This window comes from Salmo trutta, chromosome 30 (genome assembly GCF_901001165.1).
Source record: "Salmo trutta chromosome 30, fSalTru1.1, whole genome shotgun sequence".
Taxonomy (NCBI): domain Eukaryota; kingdom Metazoa; phylum Chordata; class Actinopteri; order Salmoniformes; family Salmonidae; genus Salmo; species Salmo trutta.
The window spans coordinates 14,335,630-14,356,885 of NC_042986.1; the positions used below are offsets into that span (position 1 = coordinate 14,335,630).

The following is a 21,256-nucleotide window of genomic DNA, read 5'->3' on the forward strand; positions in this document are numbered from 1 at the left end:
GGCAAAAGGGGTTCCTAATGTTAGGTATACTCAGTGTACATCTCACAGCCAATCCGCTAGAACGAACTTATTTACATAATGATACGTCTGAACCAATCCTCTTATGGTGGGTGTGGAGTTGTCCTCCCGCCGGCTAAATTCGTTCCTCAATGCGCACTATCAATCATTATAGTACTAGAATGGCGACTGCTGCGTGCGGTCGTCAGTGTAAAACAGGCGGTAATACTGCCAAATCACAAAAAGAACACCTGCGAAAAGGTAAAGACTCACAACGGAGACAGGCGGCTCTTTCTTTCCTGAACAACATATCTCTAGACGGACGACCTTTATATCGTCTTAGCAATGGAAACCTCGGTCAAAAGGACGCCGCCGAGCTCCGAAGTCGAGACGCCGCCGGGGCACAGGCGATTGGACACCCTCAATTTTCACCGTGCACCTACGGAACCTTCCCCCATGTATCACCCTACTTGGCCGGTGGCGCTGCTACTACTGTGGCGGGGATTGGGGGACTGAGCCCAGTCCTACCTAATTTGGGTATGTCTACAGACACGGACGCAAGTGTTGCTGTGGGGTGCCGTGAGGTGTTGTTTGAGGGTGTAGACACCATAGTACCCCCAGATACCTCCCTGTCCCCCATTTCTGGACCTCAGACCTTCAATCCAATTGCCAAATCGCCATCTGTGCTCCTGACTCTGAATTCCGTGCCGGGGGATACACGTCAAAGGTGGGACATATTATCTAGATACTCAATTTTTATTAGGATGGTAAACAATCAGGGATCTGTCATGATGACCATCCGTCGGGACTGTAGGTGTAACTAAATGCTTTTGTATTCATTGTAACAAACATTGGCTGTTTCAACGTTTGACAGAATAGGCCTGATTTTATAAAGGTGTTCTTACTTCCGCATATTGCCAACAGGTACTTTCATTATAGATATCAATGGTTATTCAAATGGGAACAGTTTACTAGACCTACCTTCGAAATTGTCGTTTAAAAAAAGCAACGTTTTTCTCAAGGCAATAATATTATGATTATATATTTTTATATTGTCAGCTGCCCCATTTGAGAAAATCGTATCTGCCTGTCAAGGTCCGATTAAAAAAACAACCTTGCAGGCAGCTACAAGTGCTGCACAGTATATCCCTAAGTAAAACTAAAGGCTCATCCAATTATTTGATATAGTTCTTACATATTTTGTTTATTGGGTTGCTTATTTTAACAAAATGATCTGCTGTTTGTGTAAGTAAACATTACAATAGTCAGACCTTGTCCTGTGTTTTCATCTCTCCCTCCCCCACCCCACACATTTTTCTGTCTTTCTCTCCTTGTCTCTGATCATCTTTTTAAAATACAGACAATTACTTAAATGACTTCAATTCCCTGTCACATAAGATTGTAATTTTGGCTTTGTTATTCAAATATGTGATGTATAGAAATCTACAAGTTCTTCCTTTATTTATTATTTCAAGAACATTGTTAATTCCCCTCATGTACAGACTTGGTTTACTTCCATATTCTACAACTCACTGAGAAATTATATGGCACTGCTTGCTATCTGTTGGTCCAGACATTAGACATGACAAATGTTGATGTTTTTAATTGACAAATCTTTTTGGGGTACTCCATTTTGTCGTAGATCACGGAATCATTCGGGCTCTCCAGGACCCGCAAGGGTGGCCAAGAAGGTCCACTTTATCAAGAGTATGAGGCAATATGACACAAGAGGCAGCAGGTGAGTTAAAGTAGTAGATGAGAATGCAGAAGATGTTGAGCAAACCATGTATTCTAATGGAATTGACAACCAAAACATAACACTTTCTTCTGTAGACTCAGTAAGTGGGATCAAGAAAGGCATTCTAAGTGGCATTTTTGTGAACTCCATGACATACAGTCAATTAGTTACAATGAATTGATAATTGTAATGTCTAGAACAGAGGGAAGAAGATTGCAAAGGCCTTAAGTGTTTTCCATGAAGTAACTTCACAGCCAGTTCCATACTAAGCCCTGTTGCAATGCAAACGTATACATTTGGCTTTTAACTAAGAGACCTGCTGGAACTTAGATCGCTCACTTGGCTAGACCCCTAAATGAGTAACAGCAGGACTGTGTGAATTGAATCACCCTTGGAAACAAATCAAAACACCCAAAGAGGTGTCCTGTGGAAATATAACCCTCTGGCAATAACAGTAAAACACCCCTTATGTAAGATGGGACTGAAATACCACGCTCAGGCTGCACCCAGCCTGTTCTATCTCCGTTGAACTTTGTCTCTTACTCAATGTGTTTTCGTGAGTGAGTATAGGGCTACGGCTACAGCTGTTAGGTTGTCTTTAGAAAGTAAAGTTCCCCTGGGGACATGCATATAAGACATGCATCTAATCTGTTTCAACAAGGCAAACACAGTTTTAGAACCCCGCTCATTTCACCCTACCTGAAGATTACTTAATCATAGACAATATCACGCCCATAGTCTCCTGTGTATCATGTGTCAAAAATGCGAATACAGTATGGCATGTTGCTGAACGTTGTAAGATCGTTTAGCAATAACCAGAGCCACGTATTTAGAGTTGGGACACTGAGGTTTCTGCATTGTGTGACCATTTTTATATGGCACTGCAGCCATGTTAGCGCCCCATGAACAGCCTCGATTCGTCGGGGCATGGACTACAATGTGTTGAAAGCGTTCCACAGGGATGCTGGCCTGTGTTGACTCCAATGCCTCCCACAGTTGTCAAGTTGGCTGGATGTCCTTTGGGTGGTGGACCATTCTTGATACACACGGGAAACTGTTGATTGTGAAAGAACCAGCCGCGTTGCAGTTCTTGACACAAACCGGCGCGCCTGGCACCTACCATACCCCATTCAAAGGCACTTAAATCTTTTGTCTTGCCCATTCATCCTCTGAATGGCACACATACACAATCCATGTCTCAATTGTCTCAAAGCTTAAAAATCTTTCTTTAACCGGTCTCCTCCCCTTCACCTACACTGATTTGATGTGGATTTAACAAGTGACATAAGGTAGCACCTTTACCTGGTTAGTTTGTTATGGAACAAGCAGGTGTTCCTAATGTTTTGTACACATGGTGTAATGTCTAAAATGAGCATTATAGTGCATTTACATGACACTTCAAAATGATATGGAGCCATGTTAGTGCTCCATTAGCATGGGGAAATATTTAAATAATATTATGTAACTGAATGTCTAGAATTGGAACAATATAAAACATTCTAAAAGGTGGCCCAACTCTTTAATATATGGCTCTGGCAATAACCAGTTTCCCAACAATTCTGTCTTTGCTTATGAACTTGTATTTAGTCTATACAGAGCATTGAAGTAACTGTAAAACCACTGGAGTGGATGAGAAAGGGGATTTAAAAAGTGTATGTATTTCCCCCTTGGTGAGATAAGCTTCTCTTATCCAAGGTCTGGCCCGAGCTTTAGCTGCAAGGCTGAAATCCCAAAGGAGAGGCCGCGGCGCTGGCTGACGTTGTATGTTATTGACTGGTGTGTTGTGAGGACTGGCGCCTTTAGCGGCTGTGTGTAGATTTAGGCTGTTTATAGATAGGCCTAAGTGCTATGGCTGGCTGTTTACAGCTGCTTTGAGCTTACTCTGTAAACTGTTAGCAGATGTATACAGCATTGGTTGCATACACATTTTGTGTAGTTTCTCACTCAAAAATGTCTTCTCTCGTGCTGCGGTTGACTGGCTGAAGTAGCTTTGTTGGCTGACGCTGTTTACAGTATGTTTTTGTCCTGGTAACATTTATATTTTAGTCATTTAGCAGACGCTCTTATCCGGAGCGACTTACAGTTAGTACATTCAACTTAAGATGGCGAGGTGGGACAACCACATATCACATTCATAGAAAGTACATTTTTCCTCAAAGTACACTACATGGCCAAAAGTATGTGGACACCTGCATTTCGAACACCTCATTCCAAAATCATGGTCATTAATATGGAGTTGGGCCCCCTTTTTGCTGCTATAACAGCGTCCAGCCTTCTGGGAAGGCTTTCCACTAGATGTTGAAACATTGCTGTAGGGACTTGCTTCCATTCAGCCATGAGCATTAGTGAGGTCAGGCACTGATGTTGTGCGACTAGGCCTGGCTTGCAGTCAGCATTCTAATTCATCCCAAAGGTGTTCGATGGGGTTGAGGTCAGGGCTCTGTGCAAACCAGTCAAGTTCTTCCACACGATCTCAACAAGCCATTTCTGTATGGACCTCGCTTTGCACAGGGGCATTTTCATGCTGAAACAGGAAAGGGCCTTCCCCAAACTGTTGCCACAAAGTTGGAAGCACAGAATTGTCTAGAAGGTCATTGTATGCTGTAGCAAGATTTCCCTTCACTGGAATTAAGGGGCCTAGCCCGAACCATGAAAAACACGCTTGGCATTGCGCATGATGATCTTAGGCTTGTGTGTGGCTGCTCAGCCATGGAAACCCATTTCATGGAGCACCCGATGAACAGTTCTTGTGCTGATGTTGCTTCTAGAGGCAGTTTGGAACTCTGTAGTGAGTGTCGCAACCGAGGACAGGCAAATTTTTTACGAGGTTCAGCACCAGTTCTGTGAGCTTGTGGCCTACTGCTTTGTGGCTGATCCGTTGTTACTCCTAGATAATTCCACTTCACAATAAGAAGAGCACTTACAATTGACCGGGTCAGCTCTAGCAGGGCAGAAATTTGATGAACTGACTTGTTGGAAAGGTGGCATTCTATGACGGTGCCACGTTGAAAGTCATTGAGCTCTTCAGTAAGGCCATTCTAATGCCAATGTTGGTCTTTGAAGATTGCGTGGCTGTGTGCTCGATTTTATGCACCTGTCAGCAACGGTGTGGCTGAAATAACCAAATCCAATGATTTGAAGGGATGTCCACATACTTTTGGCCTTGTAGTGTAGCTATCAGCAAAGTCTGAGCAAGTAAGAGGGAAAAGAGTCAAGTGTGATTGTTTTTTATTTTTTGGGAGGTGCTGTGGGATTATTTAACATGTTTTTGGAAGATGGTCAGGGACTTTGCTGTCTTAGCTTAATTTATATTTTAGTCAGAGCGACTTACAGAGCGACTTACAGGAGTAATTAGGGTTAAGCGTCTTGCTCAAGATCACATCGACAGAGTCGGCTTGGGGATTCGAACCAGCAACCTTTTGGTTACTGGCCCAATGCTCTTAACTGCTAGGCTACCTGCCGCCCACAAAATGGTGCCCTTTAGTGGACTACTTTTGTACAGGGCCCATAGGGACAGGGTGGCCTTTGCTGTCTAGGACTTTATTCCTTCCATGAACTCTGGGCTTCCATGGCCTTCTGCATCTTCTCAATCATCTTCCCGGGAGCTGTAAAATGCTTCAGTACAACTGGGGTCATTTTCAGGTCAGTGCAATGTTTGTAATGTTTGTAATCGTTACTGTTTGTAATCGTTACTCAGAGACAGGTCCTGGACATACTCTTCAATAAGAAGATGGGCCATTTCCACCTGTGGCTCTCATATGCTGTCTCTCTGCCAACCAGTGTTTGTCCTGGGCATCGGCTGTATACTTGAGGTCAGCATGTTTGATGTAAGTCCTTCCTCTGGTGCCACCCATTCCTAAAGCCTTGTTTGCTCTGGACCCAAGAACAAATGTGCTCTCTTCATTCAGTCTGGAAGGGGCCCATTTTGGTCCCTCATGCGCTATGGACTCTGATGTTTGGCTTAGGCATATTGCTATATGTAACAAGCTTGTCAGAGGAACCGACAGGAGCTGTTGTGCGCCCTTTCCGCTTTTTTGGAACAGGGCTGGTCCTTTGACTGGCCTCATCCTCCAGTTACGCCCGCTTGACTGGAGGCTCAGGACCAGGACTTGCCACTGCCTCTTTGTCCCCACCTGAGAAGACCTGTTTGGCAGTTTCTGCAGGCTTCTCGGATCAGTTGCTCGGTCTGTACGTCCTCTTCAAAGTTCCTCTTCAGGAAGAAGCTGGTTCCACCATTGGGGTGCCAGGACAGAGAAGACGTTGGGCTGATTAAGACCTGCGACGCTTCCTGTGTGAGAGAGGGTCGTACTCTACAGATGTGGTAGAGCATGAACCTGCAGGAGCAAGTCACTGCTTTGATGTTTATTGTCTGTGGTCACGCCAAGGTTCTTTGCATTCTGGGAGTGGGATACCGTGGAGTTGTCAACCATGATGGAGCGGTCTTGGAGCTGACGGGCCTTCCCCAGGAGGAAGAACAACTTCAGAGCCTGAAATGCCCAGTCCCTGAGGGTGGAGAGGAGGATGTGATGGTTCACGGTGTCGAAGGCAGCGGATAGATCTAGGAGGATGAGAACAGAGGAGAGAATCAGCTTTGGCAGTGCTGTGAGCCTCTGTGACACAGTGCTCATCTCTATGTCAGTCTTGGTTAAGTGACCCGTCTTGAAGCCTGACTGGTTAGGGTCAAGAATGTTGTTCTGAGCGAGATAGTGAGATAGTTGGTCAGAGACGGCACGCTCAAGTGTTATGGAAAGAAAAGAAAGAAGGCATACTGGTCTGTAGTTTTTTTGACATCAGAGGGGTCAAATGTTGGTTTCTTGAGGAAAGGAGTGACTCAGGGCTTTTTGAAGTCTGAGGGGATGCAGCCAGTGGTCAGGGATGAGGAATATGAGGGGATGGGGTAGTGGTCAGGGATGAGGAATGGGAGGAGGGGATGGGGTAAGGGTCAGGGATGAGGAGGGGATGAGGTAGTGTGGAGGGGATTGGGTAGTGTGGCAGGGATGAGGAATGGGAGGAGGGGATGGGGTAGTGTGGCAAGGATGAGGAATGGGAGGAGGGGATGGGGTAGTGTGGCAGGGATGAGGAATGGGGGTGGGGTAGTGGTCAGGGATGAGGAATGGGAGGAGGGGATGGGGTAGTGGTCAGGGATGAGGAATGGGAGGAGAGGATGGGGTAGTGGTCAGGGATGAGGAATGGGAGGAGGGGATGGGGTAGTGGTCAGGGATGAGGAATGGGAGGAGGGGATGGGGTAGTGGTCAGGGATGAGGAGGGGATGGGGTAGTGGTCAGGGATGAGGAATGGAAAGAGTGGATGGGGTAGTGGTCAGGGATGAGGAATGGAAAGAGTGGATGGGGTAGTGGTCAGGGATGAGGAATGGAAAGAGGGGCTGGGGTAGTGGTCAGGGATGAGGAATGGGAGGAGGGGATGGGGTAGTGGTCAGGGATGAGGAATGGGAGGTGGGGATGGGGTAGTGGTCAGGGATGAGGAATGGGAGGAGGGGATGGGGTAGTGGTCAGGGATGAGGAATGGGAGGAGGGGATGGGGTAGTGGTCAGGGATGAGGAGGGGATGGGGTAGTGGTCAGGGATGAGGAATGGAAAGAGTGGATGGGGTAGTGGTCAGGGATGAGGAATGGAAAGAGTGGATGGGGTAGTGGTCAGGGATGAGGAATGGGAGGAGGGGATGGGGTAGTGGTCAGGGATGAGGAATGGAAAGAGGGGATGGGGTAGTGGTCAGGGATGAGGGAGGGGATGGGGTAGTGGTCAGGGATGAGGGAGGGGATGGGGTAGTGGTCAGGGATGAGGAATGGGAGGTGGGGATGGGGTAGTGGTCAGGGATGAGGAATGGGAGGTGGGGATGGGGTAGTGGTCAGGGATGAGGAATGGGAGGTGGGGATGGGGTAGTGGTCAGGGATGAGGAATGGGAGGTGGGGATGGGGTAGTGGTCAGGGATGAGGAATGGAAAGAGTGGATGGGGTAGTGGTCAGGGATGAGGAGGGGATGGGGTAGTGGTCAGGGATGAGGAGGGGATGGGGTAGTGGTCAGGGATGAGGAGGGGATGGGGTAGTGGTCAGGGATGAGGAATGGAAAGAGTGGATGGGGTAGTGGTCAGGGATGAGGAATGGAAAGAGTGGATGGGGTAGTGGTCAGGGATGAGGAGGGGATGGGGTAGTGGTCAGGGATGAGGAGGGGATGGGGTAGTGGTCAGGGATGAGGAATGGAAAGAGTGGATGGGGTAGTGGTCAGGGATGAGGAATGGGAGGAGGGGATGGGGTAGTGGTCAGGGATGAGGAATGGGAAGAGGGGATGGGGTAGTGGTCAGGGATGAGGAATGGGAGGTGGGGATGGGGTAGTGGTCAGGGATGAGGAATGGGAGGTGGGGATGGGGTAGTGGTCAGGGATGAGGAATGGGAGGTGGGGATGGGGTAGTGGTCAGGGATGAGGAATGGGAGGTGGGGATGGGGTAGTGGTCAGGGATGAGGAATGGGAAGTGGGGATGGGGTAGTGGTCAGGGATGAGGAATGGGAAGAGGGGATGGGGTAGTGGTCAGGGATGAGGAATGGGAAGAGTGGATGGGGTAGTGGTCAGGGATGAGGAGGGGATGGGGTAGTGGTCAGGGATGAGGAGGGGATGGGGTAGTGGTCAGGGATGAGGAGGGGATGGGGTAGTGGTCAGGGATGAGGAATGGGAGGAGGGGATGGGGTAGTGGTCAGGGATGAGGAATGGGAGGTGGGGATGGGGTAGTGGTCAGGGATGAGGAATGGGAAGAGGGGATGGGGTAGTGGTCAGGGATGAGGAATGGGAAGAGGGGATGGGGTAGTGGTCAGGGATGAGGAGGGGATGGGGTAGTGGTCAGGAATGAGGAGGGGATGGGGTAGTGGTCAGGGATGAGGAGGGGATGGGGTAGTGGTCAGGGATGAGGAGGGGATGGGGTAGTGGTCAGGGATGAGGAGGGGATGGGGTAGTGGTCAGGGATGAGGAGGGGATGGGGTAGTGGTCAGGGATGAGGAATGGGAGGAGGGGATGGGGTAGTGGTCAGGGATGAGGAATGGGAGGAGGGGGTGGGGTAGTGTGGCAGGGATGAGGAATAGGAGGAGGGGATGGGGTAGTGGTCAGGGATGAGGAATGGGAGGAGGGGATGGGGTAGTGGTCAGGGATGAGGAATGGGAGGAGGGGGTGGGGTAGTGTGGCAGGGATGAGGAATAGGAGGAGGGGATGGGGTAGTGGTCAGGGATGAGGAATGGGAGGAGGGGATGGGGTAGTGGTCAGGGATGAGGAATAGGAGGAGGGGATGGGGTAGTGGTCAGGGATGTGGAATGGGAGGAGGGGATGGGGTAGTGGTCAGGGATGAGGAATGGAAAGAGTGGATGGGGTCGTGGTCAGGGATGAGGAGGGGATGGTGTAGTGTGGCAGGGATGAGGGATGGGGTAGTGGTCAGGGATGAGGAGGGGATGAGGTAGTGTGGAGGGGATTGGGTAGTGTGGCAGGGATGAGGAATGGGAGGAGGGGATGGGGTAGTGTGGCAGGGATGAGGAGGGGATGGGGTAGTGGTCAGGGATGAGGAATGGGAAGAGGGGATGGGGTAGTGGTCAGGGATGAGGAGGGGATGGGGTAGTGGTCAGGGATGAGGAGGGGATGGGGTAGTGGTCAGGGATGAGGAGGGGATGGGGTAGTGGTCAGGGATGAGGAGGGGATGGGGTAGTGGTCAGGGATGAGGAGGGGATGGGGTAGTGGTCAGGGATGAGGAGGGGATGGGGTAGTGGTCAGGGATGAGGAATGGGAGGAGGGGATGGGGTAGTGGTCAGGGATGAGGAATGGGAGGAGGGGGTGGGGTAGTGTGGCAGGGATGAGGAATAGGAGGAGGGGATGGGGTAGTGGTCAGGGATGAGGAATGGGAGGAGGGGATGGGGTAGTGGTCAGGGATGAGGAATGGGAGGAGGGGGTGGGGTAGTGTGGCAGGGATGAGGAATAGGAGGAGGGGATGGGGTAGTGGTCAGGGATGAGGAATGGGAGGAGGGGATGGGGTAGTGGTCAGGGATGAGGAATAGGAGGAGGGGATGGGGTAGTGGTCAGGGATGTGGAATGGGAGGAGGGGATGGGGTAGTGGTCAGGGATGAGGAATGGAAAGAGTGGATGGGGTCGTGGTCAGGGATGAGGAGGGGATGGTGTAGTGTGGCAGGGATGAGGGATGGGGTAGTGGTCAGGGATGAGGAGGGGATGAGGTAGTGTGGAGGGGATTGGGTAGTGTGGCAGGGATGAGGAATGGGAGGAGGGGATGGGGTAGTGTGGCAGGGATGAGGAGGGGATGGGGTCGTGGTCAGGGATGAGGAATGGGAGGAGGGGATGGGGTAGTGGTCAGGGATGAGGAATGGGAGGAGGGGATGGGGTAGTGGTCAGGGAGGGGGGGAGGGGATGGGGTAGTGTGGCAGGGATGAGGAATGGGAGGAGGGGCTGGGGTAGTGTGGCAGGGATGAGGAATAGGAGGAGGGGATGGGGTAGTGGTCAGGGATGAGGGGATGGGATGGGAGGAGGGGATGGGGTAGTGGTCAGGGATGAGGAATGGGAGGAGGGGATGGGGTAGTGGTCAGGGATGAGGAATGGAAAGATGGGATGGGGTAGTGGTCAGGGATGAGGAGGGGATGGGGTAGTGGTCAGGGATGAGGAATGGGAGGTGGGGATGGGGTAGTGGTCAGGGATGAGGGGATGGGGTAGTGGTCAGGGATGAGGAATGGAAAGAGTGGATGGGGTAGTGGTCAGGGATGAGGAATGGGATGGGGTAGTGGTCAGGGATGAGAAATGGGAGGTGGGGATGGGGTAGTGGTCAGGGATGAGGAATGGAAAGAGGGGATGGGGTAGTGGTCAGGGATGAGGAATGGAAAGAGTGGATGGGGTAGTGGTCAGGGATGAGGAGGGGATGGGGTAGTGGTCAGGGATGAGGAATATGAGGAGGGGATGGGGTAGTGGTCAGGGATGTGGAATGGGAGGAGGGGATGGGGTAGTGGTCAGGGATGAGGGAGGGGATGGGGTAGTGGTCAGGGATGAGGAGGGGATGGGGTAGTGGTCAGGGATGAGGAATGGAAAGAGTGGATGGGGTAGTGTTCAGGGATGAGGAGGGGATGGGGTAGTGTTCAGGGATGAGGAGGGGATGGGGTAGTGGTCAGGGATGAGGAGGGGATGGGGTAGTGGTCAGGGATGAGGAATGGGAGGAGGGGATGGGGTAGTGGTCAGGGATGAGGAATGGGAGGAGGGGATGGGGTAGTGGTCAGGGATGAGGAATAGGAGGAGGGGATGGGGTAGTGGTCAGGGATGAGGAATGGGAGGGGATGGGGTAGTGGTCAGGGATGAGGAATGGGAGGTGGGGATGGGGTAGTGGTCAGGGATGTGGGATGGGGTCGTGGTCAGGGATGAGGATTGGGAGGTTGGAATGGGGTAGTGGTCAGGGATGAGGAATGGGATGGGGTAGTGGTCAGGGATGAGGGATGGGGTAGTGGTCAGGGATGTGGAATGGAAAGAGGGGATGGGGTAGTGGTCAGGGATGAGGAATGGGAGGAGGGGATGGGGTAGGGGTCAGGGATGAGGAGGGGATGGGGTAGGGGTCAGGGATGAGGAGGGGATGGGGTAGTGGTCAGGGATGAGGAGGGGATGGGGTAGTGGTCAGGGATGAGGAATGGGAGGAGGGGATGGGGTAGGGGTCAGGGATGAGGAGGGGATGGGGTAGTGGTCAGGGATGAGGAGGGGATGGGGTAGTGGTCAGGGATGAGGAATGGGAGGAGGGGATGGGGTAGTGGTCAGGGATGAGGAATGGGATGGGGTAGTGGTCAGGGATGAGGAATGGGATGGGGTAGTGGTCAGGGATGAGGAATGGGAGGAGGGGATGGGGTAGTGGTCAGGGATGAGGAATGGGAGGAGGGGATGGGGTAGTGGTCAGGGATGAGGAATGGGAGGAGGGGATGGGGTAGTGGTCAGGGATGAGGAATAGGAGGAGGGGATGGGGTAGTGGTCAGGGATGAGGAATGGGAGGAGGGGATGGGGTAGTGGTTAGGGATGAGGAATAGGAGGAGGGGATGGGGTAGTGGTCAGGGATGAGGAATGGGAGGAGGGGATGGGGTAGTGGTCAGGGATGAGGAATGGAAAGAGTGGATGGGGTAGTGTTCAGGGATGAGGAGGGGATGGGGTAGTGGTCAGGGATGAGGAGGGGAAAGAGTGGATGGGGTAGTGGTCAGGGATGAGGAATGGAAAGAGTGGATGGGGTAGTGGTCAGGGATGAGGAATGGAAAGAGTGGATGGGGTAGTGTTCAGGGATGAGGAGGGGATGGGGTAGTGGTCAGGGATGAGGAGGGGATGGGGTAGTGGTCAGGGATGAGGAGGGGATGGGGTAGTGGTCAGGGATGAGGAGGGGATGGGGTAGTGGTCAGGGATGAGGAGGGGATGGGGTAGTGGTCAGGGATGAGGAATGGGAGGAGGGGATGGGGTAGTGTGGCAGGTTGTCTGGCGGCTGGACCTCACTAGTCGCATGATTTAATCTGTAGAGAGGTTAGAAAGAGATCAAGGCATAGGGTAGTTCTGTGTGAGTGAGACCAGTGGACTCAATAGGCTGAGTGAATGAGGAGTGGAGGTTGTCAACTTTCTTTTCAAAGTGGTTTGAAAAAGTTGTCCTCAGAGAGGGTTGAGGATTAACGAGGGAGGGGAAGGTGGAAAAGAGTTTCCTCGGGTTAGAGGCAGAAGCTTGAAATTTATAGTGGGATAAGTGGCTTTAGCAGCAGATACAGAGGAAGTAGTGAGGAGGGAGTGAAAGGATGATAGGTCCTCAGGAAGTTTTCACTCAGCTGCCCACAGCCCTGTTCTGTAAACTCGCAATGAGTCACTCAGTCACGGAGCAGGAGGAGAGGGTCGCGCCGGCCGGGAGGAAAGGGGACAGTGTGAGTCATAGGATGTGGAAAGGGAGGAGAGTAGGGTCGAAGAGGCAGAGTCAAGAGACTGAAGGGAGAAGGATTTAGCAGAAGGGAGAGATGATATGATAGAAGAGTGAGTAGTGAGGGAGAGAGAGCGCAACGATTGCAATGGCGCATGATTATCTGAATAGGGGCTGAGTTGCTAGGGTTGGGGAACATGAGACAGAAAAGGAAACCGTAGTGATCAGAGACCTGGAGGGGGGGTTGCCGTGAGATTAGTAGGCAAACAGCCTCTAGTAAAGATGAGGTCAAGCGTATTGCCTGCCTTGTGTACTTATTGTACTAATAAGTGCAGTACTAATGCTGTTTCTGTAGCCTGACACTGCGCATGTTTTGTGTGCCTGTACTTGCTATCTATGTCCTGCAGGATTATGCTGATTTGTGCCAAGCGGTCTCTATGTGCTGCTTTCTCAGTGCTGCCCTATGGAGAATGTATTCACCTCAGGTACAAACACACAACCCCAACCAACTACAGGTGTCATGTATCGCCCTCAGGAAAGGAGTTGTGTTATAATGATCTCTGGCTTTAATGTGGAGCTGCATGATGGTGACATGAGTAGTTTGTCTTCCTGCCCACCCAGTGACCCAAAGCTGGAGGCTCAGAGACAACGGCTGTCCTCTGGGGTTGCCTTTGACCTGTTCCCTGGCCTGGAGGGCCTTGGGGTGGAGCTAGGGGCATATGGAAAGGTAAGGTTGAACTGGAGAGTGCGATTACGTACGTTCGGTCTGTGCTTTGTGATAGTTAACATGTCTTTCCTCATCAGACGGTATCGTACGCCCGATTCCTTTTCCCAACTAACGCCCTGGTGAGGTCGAAGAGCAGTGGACCACTAGAGCCCAGCACAACACAGACACCCCTGTCCCGTTACCGAGGCAATGGCCAGAAGAACTACACCAACCCGTCTCGACTCAACAGCACCATAGGACAGGACCCGAGTATGCTCCACTTCACTGGAAAAGAGGCTTACATGCTCTCTCTCTCTCTCTCTCCTCTGGCAAATTGTTTTTGCAATCATTACTGTGTGTGTGTGTTCTCATTCAATTTAATCCCCATTTTTACAGGTATAGAAGACCTGGCAGACTATGATCCCTACCTACTCAGTGACCCTCAGTGGCCTTGTGGGAGACACAAGAGAGTTCTTATATTTGCATCCTATATGGTAAGCATTCATATAAAATTATACATGTAACACACACCTCAACACATGACTTTGACTAGACAATACATCACAAGACACGCTGACAGTCCAGAATACACTTATTTTGTACAGTGGCACCATTATAAACTAAAACAATAAAGCAATTTTATGACTAGTAAACTTTACTGCACATAATAAAAATGACATATTATACCATGGCATTGTTGAGTAATTATTTCTGATTGGCTTGAAGGGCATTCTAGAGCATGTTATTTCCCTATAACACACGGTACAATTAAATGGCTATATATCTTACATGTTCTGTGTTGGGACTGCTTTTAAAAGCGAAAGTCAAATTGAAAACATTTATTGGCATTGTTGAATTTGATTTTCATAATAGCAAGCTAGGACTGATGGTTTGGTTAGCTAAACTACCAAGTCTATTTGGTTACTAAGGCAACTACTGTCAACTTGCTAGCTACTTCAGTGGATGTTGAACACATTTCTACTTGCAAATTAAAACATTTCTAGTGGTAAATTATAGCCATGGTATAAAAGGGATAATCAACTCGGGGCTCTACACGTTTTCTGGAAAATAATGCAGAACACGCAGCCCTCGTAGATGATGGAATATCTTACATGGAATCTCTATAAATAGGATGAAAGCAAAGTTCTCATATTTATCAATCAAATGTATTTATAAAGCCCTTTTTACATCAGCCGATGTCACAAAGTACTATACAGAAACCCAGCCTAAAACTCCAAACTGCAAGCAATGCAGATGTAGAAGCACCATGGCTAGGAAAAACTCACTAGAAAGTCAGGAACCTAAGAAGAAACTTAGAGAGGAACCAGGCTCTGAGGGGTGACCAGTCTTCTTCTGGCTGTGCCGGGATGAGATTATAGCAGAACATGGCCAAGATGTTCAAACGTTCATAGATGACCAGCAGGGTCAAATAATAATCATAATCATCACAGTTGTTGTAGAGGGTGCAAGAGGTCAGCACCTCAGGAGTAAATGTCAGTTGGATTTTCATAGCTGAGCGTTCAGAGTTAGAGACAGCAAGTGCGGTAGAGCGAGGGAGTCGAAAACAGCAGTTCCGGTACAAGGTAGCACATCTTGTGAACAGGTCAGGGTTCCATAGCTGCAGGCAGAACAGTTGAAACTGGAGCAGCAGCACGACCAGGTGGACTGGGGACAGCAAGGAGTCATCAGGCCAGGTAGTCCTGAGGCAAGGTCCCAGGGCTCAGGTCCTCCGGAAGGGGGTGAGAGTGAGTGAGTGAGAGAGAGAACTTAAATTCACCCAGGACACCGGATAAGACAGGAGAAATCCTCCAGATATAACAGACTGACCCTAGCCCCCCGACACATAAACTATTGCAGCATAAATACTGGAGACAGGAGGGGTCAGGAGTACCTTTGGCCCTGTCTGGCGATACCCCCAGACAGGGCCAACCAGGCAGGATATAACCCCACCCACTTTACCAAAGTACAGCCCTCACACCACTAGAGGGATATTTTCAAACCACCAATTTACTACCCTGAGAAAAGGCTGAATATAGCCCACGAAGATCTCCCCCACGGCACAAACCCGAGGGGGGCGCCAACCCGGACAGGACGATCATGTCAGTGACTCAACCCACTCAAGTGACACACCCCTCCTAGGGACGGCATGGAAGAACACCAGTAAGCCAGTGACTCAGCCACTGTAACAGGGTTTGAGGCAGAGAATCCCAGTGGAGAGAGGGGAACCGGCCAGGCAGAGGCAGCAAGGGCGGTTCGTCGCTCCAGTACCTTTCTGTTCACCTTCACACCCCTGGGCCAGACTACACTCAATTGTAGGACCTACTGAAGAGATGAGTCTTCAATAAAGACTTAAAGGTCGAGACCGAGTCTGCGCTTTCACATGGATAGTCGGATGTTCCATAAAAATGGACCTCCATAGGAGAAAGCCCTGCCTCCAGCTGTTTGCTTAGAAATTATAGGAACAATAAGGAGGCCTGCATCTTTTGACCGTAGCGTACGTGTAGGTATGTACGGCAGGAACAAATCGGAAAGATAGGTAGGAGCAAGCCCATGTAATGCTTTGTAGGTTAGCAGTAAAACCTTGAAATCAGCCCTTGTCTTAACAGGAAGCCAGTGTAGAGAGGCTAGCACTGGAGTAATATGATACAATTGTGGGGTTCTAGTCAAGATTCTAACAGCTGTGTTTAGCACTAACTGAAGTTTATTTATCTTGTTCCCTGTCTTCCAGACGACTGTTATTGAGTATGTGAAGCCGTCGGACCTGAAAAAAGACATGAATGAGACGTTCAAGGAGAAGTTCCCCCATATCAAACTGACCCTCAGCAAGATAAGAAGGTGCAGAAATGAACACAGATGTAACATGTCAACACACTATTTTTTTTAAATCCACTGTCTATATCTACAGTGGGGGGAAAAAGTATTTGATCCCCTGCTGATTTTGTACATTTGCCCACTGACAAAGAAACGATCAGTCTATAATTTTAATGGTAGGTTTATTTGAACAGTGAGAGACAGAATAACAACACAAATATCCAGATAAACGCATGTCAAATGTTATAAATTGATTTGCATTTTAATGAGGGAAATAAGTATTTGACCCCCTCTCAATCAGAAAGATGTCTGGCTCCCAGGTGTCTTTTATACAGGCAACAAGCTGAGATTAGGGGCACACTCTTAAAGGGAGTGCTCCTAACCGCAGCTTGTTACCTGTAAAAAAGACACCTGTCCACAGAAGCAATCAATCAATCAGATTCCAAACTCTCCACCATGGCCAAGACCAAAGAGGTCTCCAAGGATGTCAGGGACAAGATTGTAGACCTACACAAGGCTGGAATGGGCTACAAGACCATCGCCAAGCAGCTTGGTGAGAAGGTGACAACATTTGGTGCGATTATTCGCAAATGGAAGAAACACAAAAGAACTGTATCCCTCGTCCTGGGGCTCCATGCAAGATCTCACCTCCATGCAAGATCTCACCTCGTGGAGTTGCAATGATCATGAGAACGGTGAGGAATCAGGCCAGAACTACACGGGAGGATCTTGTCAATGATCTCAAGGCAGCTGGGACTATAGTCACCAAGAAAACAATTGGTAACACACTACGCCGTGAAGGACTGAAATCCTGCAGCGCCCGCAAGGTCCCCCTGCTCAAGAATACATATACATGCCCGTCTGAAGTCTGCCAATGAACATCTGAATGACTCAGAGGACAACTGATGAAAGTGTTGTGGTCAGATGAGACCAAAATGGAGCTCTTTGACATCAACTCAACTCGCCGTGTTTGGAGGAGGAGGAATGCTGCCTATGACCCCAAGAACACCATCTCCACCGTCAAACATGGAGGTGGAAACATCATGCTTTGGGGGTGTTTTTCTGCTAAGGGGACAGGACCACTTCACCGCATCAAAGGGACGATGGACGGGGCCATGTACCGTCAAATCTTGGGTGAGGACCTCCTTCCCTCAGCCAAGGCATTGAAAATGGGTCGTGGATGGGTATTCCAGCATGACAATGACCCAAAACACACGGCCAAGGCAACAAAGGAGTGGCTCAAGAAGAAGCACATTAAGGTCCTGGAGTGGCCTAGCCAGTCTCCAGACCTTAATCCCATAGAAAATCTGTGGAGGGAGCTGAAGGTTCGAGTTGCCAAACGTCAGCCTCGAAACCTTAATGACTTGGAGAAGATCTGCAAGGAGGAGTGGGACAAAATCCCTCCTGAGATGTGTGCAAACCTGGTGGCCAACTACAAGAAACGTCTGACCTCCGTGATTGCCAACAAGGGTTTTGCCACCAAGTACTAAGTCATGTTTTGCAGAGGGGTCAAATACTTATTTCCCTCATTAAAATGCAAATCATTTTATAACATTTCTGACATGCGTTTTTCAGGATTTTTTGTTGTTGTTCTGTCTCTCACTGTTCAAATAAACCTACTATTAAAATGATAGACCGATAATTTCTTTAAGTGGGCAAACGTACAAAATCAGCAGGGGATCAAATACTTTTTCCCCCCACTGTATTTCTGAAACTCCCCTTTGTATCTTTGTCTCCAAACCATGCATTTACAAATGCAAATCCTGAATACCTGCCTACCATGAACACCTATGTGTAACTGATAACCTCCTGTTTGACAGCCTGAAGCGGGACATGCGTGCGGTGGGAGAGGAGTGCAGTCTGCAGCCAGTCACGGTGGCCATGGCCTTTGTGTACTTTGAGAAGCTGGTGCTGCAGGGTCGCCTGAACAAGCAAAACAGGAAGCTGGTGTCTGCTGCCTGCGTCCTGCTGGCAGCCAAGATCAGCAGTGATCTGAAGAAGCAGGAGGTCCGACAGCTGATTGACGTGAGTGACGTAAATTCTTACATGTATATTTTAGTAATTTCTTACATGTACTTTTGCTCACAGGTTAACTAAGTTTGTTCTCTATTAATTGTTAGTAATCGTAGTTAGATTCATAGCCATCTTAACACTACAACCCCCCCCCCTTCCCCCCTGTCCATGGTTGAGCAGAAGCTGGAGGAGCGTTTTCGTATAAACCGCCGGGAGTTGATTCCATTGGAGTTCCCTGTCCTGGTTGCCTTGGAGATGGGGCTCTACCTCCCTGACAGCAAGGTCATGCCGCACTACCGCAGGCTGGTGCAGCAGGGCTAGGCTGGAGCCTGGAGGTGGCCTGAATCACTGGCCTTGGGCCAGTTTGGATATTTAAGTCCTGGTGATATTGATTGGAAATGCTGATCCTGGATCATCACCTGGAGGGATGCATCTTCTTCCCTAGAATATGTTTAGGTGTACCAGGTCAGCCCAGCTGACATGTCCCTTATTCAAATTGGGGGGAAAAAATGGTTTAGGTGCTCAATATCTATTTTGAATTGTTCTTTATCTTGATATGACTTGATATGACGGATTAAGAGTATTTTCCGCAAAGATATTGGACTGATTTTTCTTTGTTTTGATTCTAATTGTGTCCACTTGTACCAAACTTCTTTCTGTGGTGTGTATTGCATTCTGATCAATATATATTTTAAACCATGTTTATTTGTACAAACAGTACAAGTTAAATATTTATTGAAAAATGGCTCAAACTGGGTATGGGGTGGCATCCCAATGGGGGTGTCTTTAAGTACACACAGAGAGGAGGCTTTGATGTTGATGGTCGCCATATCAGTTTGAAATAATTTAATTTACTGTCCAAAGATGCAGAAAAGTCATTTTTATGTGTAAATGGTGCCTGGTGGTGTTATCTTTGCTCATTTATAGCTCAAATCAGTTTATTTGTTGCGTACACTGATTTGCAGATGTTATCGCAGGTGCAGCGAAATGCTTGTTTCTAGTTCCAACAGTGCAGTAATGTCTAGCAAAACAACACGCACAGATACAGTACCAGTCAAAAGTTTGGACACCTACTCATTCAAAGGTTTTTCTTTAATTTTACTATTTTCTACATTGTATAACAATAGTGAAGACATCAAAACTATGAAATAACACAGATGGAATCATGTAGTAACCAAAAAAGTGTTAAACAAATCAAATTATATTTGAGATTCTTCAAAGTAGCCACCCGTTGATAACAGCTTTGCACACTCTTGGCATTCTCTCAACCAGCTTCACTTTTCCAACAGTCTTGAAGGAGTTCCCACATATGCTAAGAATTTGTTGGCTCCTTTTCCTACACTCTGCGGTCCAACTCATCCCAAACCATCTCAATTGGTTTGAGGTTGGATTATTGTGGAGGCCAGGTCATCTGATGCAGCACTCCATCACTCTCCTTCTAGGTCAAATAGCCCTTACACAGTCTGGAAGTGTATTGGGTCATTGTTCTGTTGAAAGACAAATGATTGTCCCACTAAGTGCAAACCAGATGGGATGGCGTATCGCTGCAGAATGCTGTGGTAGCCATGCTGGTTAAGTGTGCCTTGAATTCTAAATAAATCACTGACAGTGTCACCAGCAAAGCACCAAGATGGGAACCACACATGCAGAGATCATCCGTTCACCTACTCTGTGACAAAGACACTGCATTTTGAACCCAAAATCTCAAATTTGAGAAGGACAGATTTCTACCTGTCTAATGTCCATTGCGCATGTTTCTTGGCCCAAGCAAGTCTCTTCTCATTGGTGTCCTGTAGTAGTGGTTTCATTGCAGCAATTTGACCATGGCCTGATTCACTCGGTCTCCTCTGAACAGATCATGTTGCGTCTGTTACTTGAACTGTGAAGCATTTATTTGGACTGCAATTTCTGAGGCTGGTAACTCTCTAATGAACTGATCCTCTGCAGCAGAGGTAACTCTGGGTCTTCCTTTCCTGTGGCGGTCCTCATGAGAGCCAGTTTCGTCATAGTGCTTGATGGTTTTTGCGACTGCACTTGAAGAAACTTTCAAAGTTCTTGACATTTCCCAGATTGACTGACCTTCATGTCTTAAAGTAATGGACTGTCGTTTCTCTTTACTTATTTGAGTTGTTCTTGCCATAATATAGACTTTGTATTTTACCAGATAGGGCTATTGTCTGTACACCAGCCTACATTGTCACAATACAACTGACTGGTGCAAATGCATTAAGAAGGAAAGAAATTCCACAAATTAACTTTAACAATGCACACTTGTTAGTTGAAATGCATTCCAGGTGACTACCTCATGAAGCTGGTTGAGAGAATGCCAAGAGTGTGCAAAGCTGTCATCAAGGAAAGGGGTGGCTACTTTGAAGAATCTCATCTCAAATATATTTTGAATTGTTTAACACTTTTTTTTTTGGTTAATAAATTATTCCAAATGTGTTATTTCATAGTTTTGATGTCTTCACTATTATTCTACAGTTGAATGAGTAGGTGTGTCCAAACTTTTGACTGGTACTGTTTATATCTCAGTGCGTGAATGCATGCATACATTCATGCATGCATACACACATACATACATACATACATACATACATACATACATACATGACAAAAGTATAAACACAACATGTAAAGTGTTGGTCCCATGTTTCATGAGCTGAAATAAAAGATCCCAGGAATGTTCCTTATGCACAAAAAGCTTATTTCTCTCAAATGTTGTGCATTTTTTTTACATCCCTGTTGTGAGTCGGGTTGGATGTACTACCAAATTCTTTAAAATGACATTGGAGGTGGCTTATGGTAGAGAAGTTAACATGAAATTCTCTGGTGGACATTCCTGCAGTCAGCAAGCCAATTGCATGCTCCCTCAAATTGAGACATCTTTGGTATTGTGTTGTGACAACTGCACATTTTTTGTGGCCTTTTATTGTCCCCAGCACAAGGTGCCCCTGTGTAATGATCATGCTGTTTAGTCAGCTTCTTGACATGCCAAACCTGTCAGGTGGATGGATTATCTTGGTAAAGTGGAAATGCTCACTAATAGGGATGTAAACAAATTTGTGCGCTAACATTGAGAGA

General features: G+C 48.4%; 1 protein-coding gene across 3 annotated transcripts; it reads left to right on the top strand.

Annotated features, from left to right (window-relative positions):
• The first annotated feature begins 123 nt into the window (after positions 1-123).
• On the top strand, positions 124-18,873 carry LOC115168041 (CDK5 and ABL1 enzyme substrate 2). 3 transcript variants are annotated; one of them, XM_029722895.1, is made up of 9 exons: positions 124-724; positions 1,640-1,735; positions 13,050-13,127; positions 13,264-13,369; positions 13,447-13,618; positions 13,745-13,842; positions 16,077-16,183; positions 17,980-18,184; positions 18,353-18,873. In XM_029722895.1, the coding sequence occupies exons 1-9, from the start codon at positions 150-152 to the stop codon at positions 18,491-18,493; spliced, it is 1,578 nt and encodes a 525-aa protein (XP_029578755.1). In that variant the 5' UTR covers positions 124-149; the 3' UTR covers positions 18,494-18,873. The 3 variants fall into 3 exon arrangements, with proteins under 3 accessions (XP_029578755.1, XP_029578756.1, XP_029578757.1); XM_029722896.1 differs by lacking the exon at positions 13,050-13,127 and having other exon boundaries at positions 125-724; positions 13,243-13,369; XM_029722897.1 differs by lacking the exon at positions 13,050-13,127 and having other exon boundaries at positions 126-724.
• Positions 18,874-21,256: the final 2,383 nt, after the last annotated feature.